Source organism: Miscanthus floridulus, chromosome 11 (genome assembly GCF_019320115.1).
Source record: "Miscanthus floridulus cultivar M001 chromosome 11, ASM1932011v1, whole genome shotgun sequence".
Taxonomy (NCBI): Eukaryota; Viridiplantae; Streptophyta; class Magnoliopsida; order Poales; family Poaceae; genus Miscanthus; species Miscanthus floridulus.
The window spans coordinates 77,074,751-77,090,738 of NC_089590.1; the positions used below are offsets into that span (position 1 = coordinate 77,074,751).

The window sequence follows — 15,988 nt, forward strand, 5'->3', positions numbered from 1 at the left end:
GCACCGGACGCTGGGCTGTGTTCGGTCAAACTTGACCGGACACGTCCGGTCGATAAAAATCGGTTTTGGACCCTTACTGGAAACGATCGGACGCTGAGGGTCCAGCATCCGGTCAACTAATCGGAGCGTCCGATCGGTCAAGGCAGATGACCATTGGAGCCAGACACATGGCTGACTACAAGTGACCGGACGCCGGGGGCTCAGCGTTCGGTCAACTGACCGGAGCATCCGGTCAGTCCACGTGTTGCCCAGTGAAGAGGTATAACGGCTATATTTCATGGGGGCTTCTATTTAAGCCCCATGGCCAGCTATAGCTTACATCTTTGACCATTTCCATTGACATAGCAACCTTGTGAGTATAGCCAAAGCCCTCCCACTCATTTCCATCATAGATTAAACATCTTTGTGAGATTGGAAGAGAATCCAAGTGCATTGCTTGAGTGTTTGCATCTAGAGGCAATTGGTGTTCGTGTTTCGCTGTGGATTTCGCTTGTTACTCTTGGTGGTTGCCGCCACCTAGACAGCTTGGAGCAGCGAGGATCGTTGAGCGGAGGGTGGTGATTGTCTCCAGCTTCGATCATGGTGATTGTGAGGGGTTCTTGACCTTTCCTCGATGGAGCGCCAAAAGGTACTCTAGTGGATTGTTCGTGGCTTGTGTGATCCTCATCTTATGTTGGTTGTGCGGCACCCTATTAAGGGCTTAGCATGTGAAGCCAATTAGCGTGTGAACCTCCAAGTGAGTGAATCGCCACAACGAGGAGTAGCTTGCCAGCAAGCAAGTGAACCTTGGTAAAAATCATTGTGTTCATCCTTTGATTATGAGGTGATTGATCTTCATCGTTATCCATCCTTGTGATTGATTGGTTCATTCCTCGACACGATGGTATAACTATCTTGATCACTCTCTTTATATTATCGCAAACTAGTTGACAAGCTCTTTAGTGTAACTAGTTGTGAGAGCTTGCATTGCTTGGTTGGTGTGGCTCTTTAGTTAGCCTTTGAGAGCACACTAACATAGGGTAGTGTCATACCTCTTGTGTGAATCGACACTATCTAAACTAGAATTGTGGTAGGTGGCTTGCTTTTTGAGTAGGCTAGCGCAACACTTGCTTCGCCTCATAATTGTCTAACCTTTTGTTAAGTGTTGTTGTAGAAATTTTTATTAGGCTATTCATCCCCCCTCTAGCCATTAGGACCTTTCACCAGCCACCCCCCTTCGGCCCTCCCCCTCCTAGCCTCCTCCCCTCCCGCTCCCAGCCTCTCCGCGGCCCAGCGCACTGCTCGGCCCAACCGCCCCCGCCCCCGCCTCCCCCCGCTCCTCATATATAAGCTGCACGCCACGGCCATGACGGCTCTCACACCCTGAACCCTAGCTCATTTCTCGTCTCTCTTGCCTTGCTCTCGTCTCTCTTGCCTCACCTCGCTCTTGGCTCTTGCCCTCACGGTCTTGTCTCTGTCCTCCCTGACTCCGGTGAGGTGACCTCGATGCCTCCCCCCTCCTCATATATAAGCGCACGCCATGGCCGTGGCGGCTCTCACACCCCAAACCCTTGCTCATTTCCTCGCCTCGCCTCGCTCTCAGGTCTCACGGTCTCCGTCCTCCTCGACTCCAGTGAGGTGACCTCGATGATCCGCCTGCCGCCGGCGAGTAGCTCTCTACTCCTCCTACCTGATCCCCTCCCTATTCCCTCTCCGCCTCTCCCTTCTCCCTCTCCCTATCTCCTCTCTAGATCTTGTTGATTATGTGAGTTGGTTGTCTCTATTTGTCCCTCCTCCGCCGTCCGCCATCGTTGCTGACTGAGTGTCGTCTTCTCTCTCGTTGTCTTCTCCGGCACCAGGCTCCGGCTACGTAGGTGAATCCCTAACCCTAACCCTAACCCTAACCCTAACCATATTCTAATTTCTTCTTTTTCTTTCAATGTATGCTTCTGATTTCTTCTTTCTTCTAATGTTTCGTAGGTCGGTAGCTTATGCATCGTCTTCTAGCTGTGTCTTAGAGCGAGCAAGGCGCCCACCCGCACCGTTGAGGAACGGGGCTGGAGAGGCGGCCATGGCCGACGAGGATGGCCTCCTGCCGGTTGGCCTAGCCCTAGAGGGCGAGAACAACGACGACACTCGAGCCGACGCTGCTGTGTTGTTCGATATCGATCTTGGGGATGGCTCTGCTGCTCCGATCGATGTGGATGCGGACGGTGGCGAAGGAGCGATGGTGACTGCGAACTCTAATGGCTCTGCTCCTTTGGTTGCTGGTACATGTAACAATAGTAAGCACAAATCGCCTGTCTGGGCTGATTTTGAGGAGATCTATGAGGTTATTAATGGTTCTAGTATTTGCACCAAGGTTGTTTGTAAGATGTGCAAATCTACCTTGTCTGCTAGATCTGCTGCTGGCACTAGTCACTTAAAAAGGCACCAAAAATCATGTAGGATTAAAACTGATCAACGTGCTAGGGTTCAATCTAGGCTTTCATACAATCCTGATGGTTCTGTTTATAACTGGGATTATAAACCTAAAGTTGCTAGATCTGAATTATGTCGTTTGATTGCTAAGCTTGATCTGCCTTTAGGAATTGGTGAGACTGATGCTTGGGAAGAATACATTGTTAGAGCTCATAATCCTAGGTTTGTTAAGGTCTCTAGACAGACCACCACTATAGATCTTGGCAAACTTTTTAATGAATGACGTAATATAATTAAGAATTGTGTGTTGTCTGGTGCTTCTTCTGTTGGTCTAACATCAGACATTTGGTCTGGTAATGCAAAGGAAGACTATATCAGTGTTGTTGCTCATTATGTGACTGCTGACTGGGAGTTGTAGAAAAAGGTAATTGGTCTCTGCTTGATTGAGGTAAAACATACTGGTGAGAATATTGCAGAAAAAGTTGCTTGTGTGATTGAAGAATTTGGTTTGCTTGACAAGCTGTTCTCTATTACTCTTGACAATGCTTCTTCTAATGCTAAGGCTATGAAAACATTGACACCTATGTTTGCTGGTTATATGGGTTCTAAACCTGCACCTACACCTTCAGATCCTAATAAGGTTAAGTATCATCTTGTGCATCAACGTTGTGCTTGCCATATTATTAATCTGATAATAAAATCTGGCTTAAAAAGGTTCAAACCTTACACTGAGGATTTCAGAACTGCTATTAACCTTTTGAATTCATCTAATCAAAGGATTGCTTTGTTCAAGAACTTTTGCATTGCTAAGGGTGTTAGACCTAGAAAGTTTGGTTTGGATATGGATGTTAGATGGAATGCTACATATCTTATGCTTAAACACCTGCTTTCATATAAGGATGTTTTTTCTGTGTTCATTAATTCTAACTATGGCTCAACGTTGTTAACTGCAAGTCACTGGTATATTGCTGATAAAATACTTGAATTCCTGGAGGTTTTTTATGACTCCACAGTCACTCTTTCTGGTGTTTACTATCCAACTAGTCCACTTATTCTGCACCATCTGCTAGATATTATAACTCGTTTGCATAAAAGTTCAAAGGATCAGAATCTGTTTTCTATTGTCTATCCTATGAAGCTTAAATACCTAAAATACTGGAAGAACATACCTCTGCTGTATTCATTTGCATTCATTCTTGATCCTAAAGGTAAAATGAGAGGTTTATTTAATGTTCTTACCATAATGCAACAAAAAACTAGTTTTGACTACAGTTCTTATTATGGTATTGTGAAAACTAAAATTTTCAAGTTGTTTAACAAGTATGAAGAAAAGTTTGGTGCAGCTAGGTCTCAAAGAAGGGCTGCACAACCTGCAAGCATCACAGGTAAGAGGAAGCAGGCATGGGGAAGAATTTTTAGAGGCCCTGGAGCATCTGGTGTTGTTGGACCTTCCCCTGCCTCTGCTCCTAGTCCTTCTTTATCTACTTCTGCTGCTGCTTGTGAGCTATCTACATATCTAGACAGTGACAATGTCACTGCATATGAGGATGACTTTGATCTACTTCTTTGGTGGCGTGACCATAAGCTAACATATCCAGTGCTTTCTATCATGGCTAGAGATATTATGTCAGTTCCTGTTTCAGCAGTGTCTTCAGAATCTTGTTTCAGCTTGACAGGAAGAATACTTGAGGAGCGGCGCCGTTGACTATTGCCTGAACATGTGGAGATGCTTGCTTGCATAAAAGATTGGGAGCTGGATAAAAGAAGACTGCAGCATGATGTTGACAACCAAGAACTGGTAGACTCCTTCGAGCATCTCTATCTTGATGAAGATGCATCTACTTCTGGGGCTCCTTCTACTAGCACATCTGCATCTGTGGCTTCTGTATCTGGTGGTTCTTGAATTGACAGTTGAGATTGAGACAGTGATAGTGTGAGACTTGAGAGGTGAGCTGAGAGCCTGAGACTTGATTATAATCTGTATCTGTGAATCTGTGATGTATCATGTAAACCTTTGAACATGTTTAAGACTTATAAGAGCTGTGCTGCACTCTTTTTCTCTTTCTGGGGTTTCTCACAAGGGTGAGTTTTACCCAGAAAGATTTTTAATGAGGCAGCATTGCACACAGCTCAGTTATCCTTTTAATTTCCTCTTGTTCTCTATGTGGATGGTTTTGGTTTTGGTTTAAAGCTCTTCTGGGGAAAAAAATACTTCAAATTTGAATACTTCTTGTTGAGATGAATTTTTCGATGTGTTTTGAACCTACGGGCCTCGGGCTGGCACAGCCTGATGATTTGGCCGTGCCTAGCAGGCTGGCCCGGCACGGATTTAGGCCCACAGGCCCGTGCTTGGGCTGATGGCAAGGCACAAAGGCCCGTAGCGGCACGGCACGGGAGGCACGGCGTGCCGTGCCGGTCCGACATCCTCCGGGCCATGCCTGGCCCGTGCCTGGGCCCGATGGCCAAGTATACTAGTAATTTAGTTCAATAAAAAAAACAGCAGATACAATGACTGGTGTAGAATTTTTCTCTCTCTCTTTTGAATAAATAAATACGTTGGATATCGGAGCAGTACTTAACACATAGACCACCAGGAGCCTTTTGTCTGTGTTGGTGCCTTTGGTGAGCAAGATATTTTCTTACTCAAGTTGCGTGTTGACGTGCCAGCAGAATTAGCCAACAGGCTCGTCATCAGGTTCAAGCTATAAGCTGCACCGATGGATTTTTGCAAGAATATTCCAACCTAAAAGCTATCCCGGAATTTGTAGCAAACACTCTACCCTCAATAAGTGCGCATATCTCTCTCTAGCTCGTTTCCTTGGCTTTTGTAAACAGAAGCAGACACCCAAATCTTGAAATTCGTCCTCTAATAATTCGACTAAGACAGGACAAGTTAGGCCCTGTTTAGATCCCACCTAAAATCCAAAATTTTTCAAGATTCTCTGTCACATCAAATTTTGCGGCACATGCATGAAGCATTAAATGTAGATAAAAAGAATAACTAATTGCACAGTTTGTCCGTAATTGACGAGATGAATCTTTTAAGCCTAAATAGTCCATAATTGAATAATTTTTGTCAAATACAAACGAAAATACTATAGTAGCCAAAAGCCAAAAATTTTCGTATCTAAACGGGGCCTTAATTCCATGATAGCATCAGTACAGTGACACAACTTTCAGGGAGTATTCAGCGTAGTGGAGACACTAGTAGCATGACAGCTACAGCCTACAGGCGCAGTCTCAGCTGCATCAAAGCGTCACAGTTCAATGTGTAGCACCACGCAAATCTGAAGATTTGGCAAAAATGGGATGTGTTAGGGCGAAACTATGAACTAAAAGGACTATTCGTTGATTGAAAAAGCACGACTTATAAGACAAACGAACGGGAAGAACGAGAACCATTTAGGCTTATTCAGAACAGCAATTGCTGTGCCGAAGCCCAGCTGAATCACAAGTGTACATAAACACATCAAAACTTCAAGAATCCTTCAACTCTGCAACTGCAAGAGCGCTGCGGCTGAAGGCAGCAAATCGGCAAGAAATTTATTTTCGTCTGATCGAGCTCGATTACGCTATAGCGAACCTACTTAATTACATCCATCCATGATCCATGCGAGTCGACGGCGTGTGCCATGTATGTACATTTATCAACTAAAAGACGTGTGGAGCAATTACCAGTTTAATTGCCACTCTTCCAAAGGCGCGCGGCGAGCGGCGAGCACTGACCGCGAGCGGTACGTGGTAAAAGCAACTAGGTGCAGTATGCCCGCCGTCAAGCGGCCGCGACGCCACGCGCCGCGGCCGTGGGCGGCGAGGAGCCGGCGGCGTAGCGCGCGGGCGCGAACCTGGCGCTGAAGTCCGGCTCGCGCTCCTCCAGCTGCAGGCAGCCGTCGTCGAAGTTCTGCGCGTAGCTGAGCGGGTCGTAGTTGAGCCCTCCGGCGCCGAGGAGGGAGCGGCCGCGCCGCCGCCGGAGCCGCACGAGGCTGAGACGCTGCCGGAGCCTGCGCCACAGCGCGGCGGCGCCGAAGCTGCCCCAGCAGGAGGCCATCGTCCCGTGGTAGGCGTCCACGTCCTCGCCGCACTCCTCCAGCGCCGGCAGCCTCCCCGGCGAGCCCGGCGCCCACATCTGTGCAGCGCAGCGCAGCTCCTCCGGTCCTCCCTCTGCACGCAAAGCAGATAGAGGGAGAAGAGCGCGCGCGCAAGGCGCAACTGGCTTTGGCAAGTGATGTGTGTGACTGTGTGTAGCTGGTCGATTGGCAGATGAGGCGGATGGGAGAGCGCGGTCGGAGGCGGGAGCCGTGGGATGCGAGGCGGACGGCGGAGATGGGGAGGCGCAGCGGGCGCCGTGCGTGATGAGATCATGCGCTCCCCGGCCTCGTCGGCATGTTCAGTCGTGCCAGCGGGGATCTCGGCTGACGTGGGGACTTGGGGCTGGCGCAGTCCCACGGCGGGGGCACGACTTTTCAGATCCGGAGTGCAAGCAAGAGATGTTGCTCGCTTCTACGAGCCTCCTCCTAGGCGTCTGCTGTCCTGCATGGGCTCGAATTGCGCTTGAAATCAATACGAGGCCCTGTTTACTTCCACTCCAAAATGTCAAATTTTTTAAGATTTTTCATCACATCGAATTTTTAGACGCATGCATGAAGCATTAAATATAAATAAAAAATAAAACTAATTACACAGTTTAGACAAAATTCACGAGACGAATCTTTTAAGTCTAATTAGACTATAATTGGACACTAATTGTCAAATAACAACGAAAGTGTTACAATGGCATTTCGCCAAAAGTTTTGCCATCTAAACGGTACCCTAGTATACTCGAATGTTGGAATTTTTTGACAGCCGATGATGATTGCCTATGATCACTCAATCGCCAGCAACGAAATAGATACATCATACAAATTTTTGTGCTTTAAGTAAGAACAGATCAGCCGGTTTTGTTACTTCGATTTTGCGGGTAAATTTTGCATCTGAGCATTGCAGATCGCGAGCTTCGGTTTGCGGAAGATCCCGTTCAGAGATGGGACAAATGTGACATACCACTCCTACTAGTCGATCTGGTATCATGTGGTCCGTACAAATTTGAATAGTTCTGCCACTTAATATGTTCTGCCTAGAACGTACGCGGTTGTCTCTACCCATTTGAACGTAATACCGATTACCAATGACTATCTCTGTTTGCTATTAGTCAAAAAATTCATATTTAACTAAAGGTATATAAAAAAAATATTAGAAAACAAGTATCACTAGATTTGCTATAGAATATATTTTTCATACTATACCTTTTTGTAGTTATATAAAAAATATTATTCTTAATAAATTTAGTCAAACTTAATAGTTTAACTTGAACCGGACTTTAAATTATATCTTTTTTGAGACTAAGGCACCACATATATAACTCAATGCTACAGTCTCCTTTCATCACCCTGCAGTTTATACAACCGGCACCTCCCACCACTTCTTTTAGGTAGGATGTCCCCCACATTGTATTCTACCAAAAAAAAAAGATTGTATCATGAACTTTGTTGCTGTCGAGCGTGCAGTAATGGAATTGAATTTCTGTTTCAAAAAAAAAAAAATCCTTTGGTGTCTTTGCACTTGACTACTCAATCCGTTCGGCTTTTCTAGATTCATAACTTTTACTACGCACTTAGATTTACACTATGTCTAGATACATAGTGAAAACAATGTATCTAGAAAAGCCAAAACTTCTTATAATTTGGAACGGAGAGAGTAAGTTCTAGTGATTTTGCTCTAGCAAGTCATGGCATAACTTAGTTTTAAAAGAAAATTCCTTTATTGGCATCCAAATCTATACCCTTTCCTTCAATGCCATCAAAATTACGAGTTCCCTTCAATGTTATTAGACACAAAACGACTGCTGGGTGGAGGGTGGTAATGGACGAGCGAGATTGATTGTCGCCTCATTATTACCATATCACATTTTTACCTGTAACAATATATACAAGGGCATTTAACCAGTTCTTACATGAAAATCATATGGAGTTTATGCATTTATATTTTTGTAAAATGAGCTAAGCCAGTAAAATCTCGGTCTCAGTTGTAGGCTACACGCTTCAAAGTTTTATATGGATGCTCCGAATGGAAGGGTCACACTTAAGTAGAACATGAAGTGGCAAGCACTGACCATGAAGTTGTCGGCATAGACTGGGCGGTACTTTATGAAGGTCGACAAAGAGATGATAAAAGCACTATAGTGTGTTGTTTCCGCATGAAGATGAAATTGGTGGTAAGGTTTTAGACTATATTATATTATGGAACTATTTGTACTTTATGGTGTGCTTTTGTGACTTTTATGAAGTTTTATTGGTTTACTTGATGGGAATTATCTGGTGGCATATATATACACTCAATTTGACAGTCTTGCGTGATGTGGTAGAGCTCACAAAGAAAACGCAATGTTACCCAGGTCACACACACACACACACACACACACACACACACACACACACACACACACATATATATATATATATATATATATATATATATATATATAGAACTACTATCCTGTAGCTGGCTACAAAATAACTTATTATGTAGCCACTTTGAGTTACGATAATTACTATGTTAATTTACTAAGTGGTTTATTATAACGTTACGGTAAATATCTCCATGTGTTATAGTAACCCAACTATCGTAAATATGTATTAACATTATCGTAAATTAGTGTATAAAATTATGGTAAATGGAGGTGGCTACAGAATAACTTATTTTTGTAGCCGGCTACTGAATAGCCTATATATATATATATATATATATATATATATATATATATATATATATATATATATATATAGTACACCCGGATACATCCTGTATATAGAATGCACCCAGGCTGGCGGGCGCACCAACTTGGAGCAACCAGCGCGCCCAAGCGAATACATGCATGCATAGAATTTTTTGTTGCTTCGAATCTTTAAAACAAATTTTCTCCTAAACCGTAACCCCGAGTGACAAACCGTTTGTTGCATCCGATTTAATAAAATATTCTAAGCAAAACTAGATCCAATATAGATATATTTTTTTATCCTTTAAACGAGTTGCATGTCAATGTACTACCGATTACAACTCTGTCTACCACCTAATTGCAACTAGTTATAACTCTGTGTATTATATGCATCTGGTCACTATAATCACGTCAAGTTGCAATTCTGAGTTGCAATCATATCTGAGTAGCAACTGTATTTGAAAAAAAACTTCATCAAATACAACATTCATTGCAACCAACGCTAAATACGCTACAGCCAAGTTGCAATTGTGTTGTAGAAGTGCTTGTAACTCATAGTACATCATATTGCAATTACGTATTAAAAAAAAAACTTCATCAAATACAGTCTTCATTGCAACCAGTGCTAAATACGCTACAGCCAAGTTGCAATTGTGTTGTAGAAGTACTTGCAACTCATAGTATAACATATTGCAATTACGTATTTAAAAAAAACTTCATCAAATACAACCTTCATGGTAACCAGTGCTAAATACCCAAGTTGCAATTGTGTTGTAGAAGTGCTTGTAACTCATAGTACATCATATTGCAATTACGTATTTAAAAAAAAACTTTATCAAATACAGTCTTCATTGCAACCAGTGCTAAATACGCTACAACCAAGTTGCAATTGTGTTGTAGAAGTGCTTGCAACTCATAGTATAACATATTGCAATTACGTATTTGAAAAAAAAAACTTCATCAAATACAACCTTCATTGCAACCAGTGCTAAATACGCTACAGCCAAGTTGCAATTGTGTTGTAGAAGTGCTTGCAACTCATAGTACAACATATTGCAATTACGTATTTGAAAAAAAAACTTCATCAAATACAACCTTCATTGCAACCAGTGCTAAATACGCTACAACCAAGTTGCAATTGTGTTGTAGAAGTGCTTGCAACTCATTACTCATAGTACAACATATTGCAATTACGTATTTGAAAAAAAAACTTCATCAAATACAGCCTTCATGAATCTTATTTTGTTAAGCATATTTTTTTTCAACAACCTACTTCAAACAGAACTAAAATCGGATATATGGTTTAAAAGATATCACATTTTTTCGTTTCGAATCAACAAAAGATTCCCTGCATGCATGCTTTCTGGTGGGTGGGTTGAGCAGTTAGGTGGCATCACGTAGTTGGTTGTCTCCATTTAGTTTTGCATGCAGGAGCGTGGACTTACCTCGCGCTCGCCGCTCACGCTCGCGTGTCGGGTGCACTCGCTTCACGGGATGCACCCAGGTACATTTAGCCTCGTCCTCTATATATATATATATATATATATATATATATATATATATATATATATATATATATATATATATATATATATATATATATATATATATATATATTTCGTCCGCAAGAATTTGTGTGGTCATGACCAAGCATACAGAAATCTTTGCATCCATTTCCTATTTTAAGCCACCTCACCACTTGACCACAGGACGCTTTAGCCATTTTTAGATCACAAGAAGAAACCTCTCTTACGCATGTAGCGTACCTCGTACTACCGTCTCCCATTTCGTTCCGCCACTCCCATGGACAATCCGATCCACAGAAGGTGCACGCTACCGTGTCTCGGTCTCCACGCTGCCGCGGCCGTGCTCCTCCTCCTATCTCCGGCGGCGGTCACCCCGGTCGCGAGCCACAATGACCACGGCGAGCACAAAAACTACCTCGTCATCGTGCGCAGCAAGTACGAGTACGATAAGAATCTGCACAAGAACGTGTCAAGCTGGCACGCGTCGCTCCTGTCGTCGGTGTGCGACACTGCCAAGGAGGCCCTGGAAGCGGACCCGTCCGCCATGACCCGGCTCATCTACTCCTACCGCAGCGTCGTCAACGGCTTCGCCGCCCGCATGACGCCGGAGGAGCTGGAGAAGATGTCCAAGATGGAGTGGTTCGACCGAGCCCTCCCCGAGCAGACGTTCCACCTCCTGACCACGCGCACGCCGCAGATGCTCGGGCTCATGGGCGGCAGCCGGGGCGGCGGCCTGTGGAACACAAGCAACATGGGCGAGGGCGTCATCATCGGGATCCTCGACGACGGCATCTACGCCGGGCACCCGTCGTTCGACGGGGCCGGGATGCAGCCGCCGCCGGCCAAGTGGAAGGGCCGGTGCGACTTCAACAAGACGGTGTGCAACAACAAGCTCATCGGCGCGCGCTCCTACTTCGAGTCGGCCAAGTGGAAGTGGAAGGGCCTCCGCGACCCGGTGCTCCCGATCAGCGAGGGGCAGCACGGCACGCACACCTCCAGCACGGCGGCCGGCGCGTTCGTGCCCAACGCCAGCGTCTTCGGCAACGGGCTCGGCACGGCGACCGGCATGGCCCCACGCGCGCACATCGCCTTCTACCAGGTGTGCTACCAGGATAAGGGCTGCGATCGGGACGACATACTGGCTGCGGTGGACGACGCCATCGAGGACGGCGTCGACATCCTGTCGCTGTCGCTTGGCCACGAGGATGCCATCGACTTCTCGGACGATCCCGTCTCGCTCGGCGGGTACACGGCGATCCTGAACGGCGTGTTCATCTGCGCAGCGGCGGGCAACACCGGCCCGGCCCCCGCGACCCTCGTCAACGAGGCGCCGTGGCTGCTCACCGTGGGCGCCAGCACCACCGACAGGAGATTCTTGGCCTCCGTAAAGCTTGGGGATAACGTGGAGCTTGACGGCGAGTCACTCAACGACCCCAACACCACCATGGGCGGCCTGCTCCCGTTGGTGCGCGACATGTCCGATGGCCAGTGCCTCAACGGGAACGTGTTGAAGGCAGAAAACGTCACCGGAAAGATCATCATCTGCGAAGCCGGCGGTGATGTCAGCACCGCGAAGGCCAGGATGCTAAAGAGCATCGGCGCGGCCGGAATGATCATGGTCAACCCGGAGGTGTTCGGTCCGGTAATCATCCCGAGGCCGCACGCCATCCCGACGGTGCAAGTCCCTAACGCGGCGGGGCAGAAGATCAAGGCTTACCTCAAGAAAACGCGGGACGCGACGGCGACGTTCGTCTTCAAAGGAGCAGCGTTCAACACCCCAAAGTCGCCGATGGTCGCGCCCTTCTCATCGCGGGGCCCGAACAGGAGGAGCCGTGGGATTCTGAAACCCGACCTCATCGGTCCCGGGGTGAACATCCTCGCCGGCGTCCCCTCGATCGAGGACGTGGACCAGCTGCGCAACGCGCCGGTGCCCAGGTTCGACATCAAGTCCGGCACGTCCATGGCCGCGCCGCACCTCAGTGGCATCGCCGCGCTGATCAAGCACGCGCACCCGAATTGGTCGCCCGCGGTCATCAAGTCGGCGCTGATGACGACGGCGGAGCCTACCGACAACCTCCGGAAGCCGATCTTGGACGTCAACGGCAGGCCGGCGACCTTGCTCGCCCTCGGCGCCGGCCACGTGAACCCGAAGAGGGCCATGGACCCTGGCCTCGTGTACAACATGACGGCCAAGGGCTACGTGCCGTACCTGTGCGGGCTCAACTACACGGACGACAAGGTGAACACGATCATCTACCCGGAGCCGCCGGTGTCGTGCGCCAACCTGTCAAGGCTCGAGCAGGACGACCTCAACTACCCGTCCATCTCCGTCATCCTCGACCAGTCGCCCTTCACTGCGACGGCCAACCGCTCCGTCACGAACGTCGGCGCCGCCAGCTCGACGTACGCCGTGGAAGTGAACGTGCCGGCGTCGGTGACAGTGGAGGTGAACCCGACGAAGCTGACTTTCAAGGCGCTGGAAGAGGTCTTGAACTACTCGGTCACAATCAAGTCGGCCAACGGCCAGGCGCTTACCGGCCCTGTCGAGGGGGAGATGAAGTGGGTCTCCGGCAAGTACGTCGTGCGCAGCCCGATCCACGTCACTACCGGAGCCCTCCCGCCCGCGCCGGCGACACGCAAACCCTAACTCTCCATAGCAGCTGGCAAATGCCTACATGGTAACGATTGGTAGTTGGCCATATGAGCTAGCGTTTGAGATCGATGTGATTCATTCACTTTTGATTCGGTAGACTAAATTAGGCATGCAGATGCAGAGCAAATCCTTCCCTTGGTGGAAGTGAGTACATAATTACCTCATTATTTTTATATATTTTTTTATTAAAAATAGCTGACGAATTTACAAGTTTAACAATGTAGATCTCTTGACACTGTTAAACGTTGTGGTTCTACCATTAGCAATGTAGATTAATTCTTATTTTATTGCACGACTAACGCTGGACTCAAGCTATGGGGAAAAGCCTGGTACGAAAACCAAATGTATCCTCATTTACCAATTATGGTTTTTCCGATTTTGATTATAACACAACTAATTGAACACGTCTTCTCTTTTGATTCTGTTCATTTTAAACAACCGCTAGGATACGCAATTTAAACTCGGTTACCACTTGACGAGTCATTCTCTTCCACTGTTGTGACTTTGTGCGGGGACACTAACCTGACTACCTATATGCATCTACCAAGAACAAGACTATATAAGAGAGAATAATTTGTATTGTTTTTTTTAGGTTAGCACTTGTATTTTCCACGATATGGATAGACCCGTTATTCTCTTGTATGGGATCTTTAACTTTTTTGGTTTTCAATGTTTTGTTTTTGACATTTTGTATTGAATTATGTTTCCAATTATTATTAATATCATCGGAATTTCAACTTAAAACATGTTTAAGTCAATTTTAAACTCTTAAAAGCATTACATATGAATGAGGTGGTGCTTTATGTTTCTTTAATACTAGCATAGAGAAATATGTATTCTATGGGTATTTTAGGTTAAAACTTTTATGTGGTGGCAGTAATAGATAATTTATTAACACTATTTGGCATTTTGATTTTATTTTTTGATTAATATGGTAATCTTTAGGCCTCCACAATTAACTTGGATTTTTTTACTTAGTTTTTTAAGGAGTTTTAGTTAAATATTAAGATGATAAATTATGGGTGAACCAAAGGTGGAACTTTATTTAGCCCCTAGGTCCTAGCCTACGGCCTACACCCTAGCCATGTTGGATAAGACAAATGGACCATCATGGCCAATACCTTTTCTTGGTATGGGGCGATCCAGTCTTACTTTGACCGGGACAAGCCAGTCTTACTTTGACCGGGACAAGATTCAACAATGACTAATTTAATGTTATCATATGTACTGCCAGTATGCAAGTAGGCTAGCCCATGAATCCACGTATATACTACTACAGATTGCCTTATCGCTATCGTCACTTTCACTACCGTAGCAATAAAAATGTCGATGTGATACTTCTACCATCGGTTGGACCGATAGTGAGGCCTCCTAAGGAATAAAACCGGCAGTTGAAAACCATCAATGCGGTAGTGGTAGTGGGGTTGAATTCTACCGTCGTTTGAAACGCCGAGTCGACTAGGATAGGCATTATGGCCACCGGCACACGACCGTTTGGTATACCGGCGGTAGTAAATTAAGCGTGAGTTATTTTCCCATTTTTCAACTATCCACAACACAGTTGCATCACCATTACTTTCCTACGGAGTATGCCTCGTCTTCCCTGATGCTTATATTAACTGCTCCTCTCTGCTTCTCCATCTTCAAGGTTGGCCTATTTAAGCCGGGGTTGGATGTGCTTCTTGGCAATCCACACACTCCTTCCTCCTTAGATACAGATAGATACAGACAAAGCTCTTGAGCCAACCATCTATATTTTCTTCATCGCCATGGCACTCCTTCTCCAACTCCTCCTGCGGCAATGGCGGTGATGGAAGAAGGCCTTCAAGATTGGATACTACCGGCATCAAGGCGCAGCGGGGGCTGCTCGATCTAGGTGTTAGTGGAAGTTTTGCGATTAAGGGGGTTCACTTAGAGACCGGCTGTAAAGATCTTTGTAGCCTTCTCTCAACCTACCCATATAGTAGTTAGCTCTTCACTGTTCAGTGATGACTACCGAAGATCAGCAATTGAAGTCTGCAACTGATGCTTTAAATGGGCTTAAAGTGACTCGATCATCACCTCTTCTTCAATACTCATGTAAGAAAAATAAGCGCTCCAGGGTTGTTATGGTGCAGAAGCTGATTCTAGTTCCAGAAATTCAAGTTTTATACAAACATAAGCAGAATGCCCTCCAAAGAAGTTACATGCTTCCAAAGCACAAGTTGAGATAAATATGAAACTGTTGTTTATAATTCACTATATATTTTAGATTGTGTTTTTTATTTTGGGTATGTTTCATAATTTCATATACTTTAGTTGTTATTTATGGTCACTATGATAGACCTCATTTTTGTTGTCCTGGTTTCACCACTAGCTTATTTATAACTATGTCTCTCTCTCTTTATAAACTTTTGCAGCTGCGATCAATCAAAATGAAAAGGAGGACCCCCTCGAAGGGACAAGAAACTCAAAGGAAAGGCCATAGTGGTTAAAAAGAGCAAGAAGTCCCAATTGTCAAGGATAACAAGAATGACACTAAGAGCAGCACAAGCGGCCAAACATCGTGAGCGCGAGGGAGATAGAGGCATTGAGTTTTTTGATTTGCAGACAGAGGTAGAGAATGAGTAGCAACCCATAGTGACTCCAACCGATGGCATACGACGCTCTAGTAATCGT

General features: G+C 45.7%; 3 protein-coding genes across 3 annotated transcripts; 2 read left to right on the forward strand and 1 right to left on the reverse strand.

Annotated features, from left to right (window-relative positions):
• The first annotated feature begins 2,050 nt into the window (after nucleotides 1–2,050).
• Nucleotides 2,051–4,105, forward strand: LOC136492246 (zinc finger BED domain-containing protein RICESLEEPER 1-like). The gene is made up of 3 exons (XM_066488329.1): nucleotides 2,051–2,632; nucleotides 2,742–2,753; nucleotides 2,819–4,105. Exons 1-3 carry the CDS (start codon nucleotides 2,051–2,053, stop codon nucleotides 4,103–4,105), a joined length of 1,881 nt encoding a protein of 626 aa, XP_066344426.1.
• A 1,813-nt stretch (nucleotides 4,106–5,918) lies between these two features.
• Nucleotides 5,919–6,617, reverse strand: LOC136494387 (uncharacterized). The gene has a single exon (XM_066490556.1). The coding sequence runs from the start codon at nucleotides 6,524–6,526 to the stop codon at nucleotides 6,173–6,175; it is 354 nt and encodes a 117-aa protein (XP_066346653.1). The 5' UTR covers nucleotides 6,527–6,617; the 3' UTR covers nucleotides 5,919–6,172.
• Nucleotides 6,618–10,888: 4,271 nt separating this feature from the next.
• LOC136493476 (subtilisin-like protease 1) lies at nucleotides 10,889–13,585 on the forward strand. Its single transcript, XM_066489564.1, has one exon. It carries the CDS (start codon nucleotides 10,955–10,957, stop codon nucleotides 13,322–13,324), a length of 2,370 nt encoding a protein of 789 aa, XP_066345661.1. The 5' UTR covers nucleotides 10,889–10,954; the 3' UTR covers nucleotides 13,325–13,585.
• The last annotated feature ends 2,403 nt before the right edge of the window (nucleotides 13,586–15,988 follow it).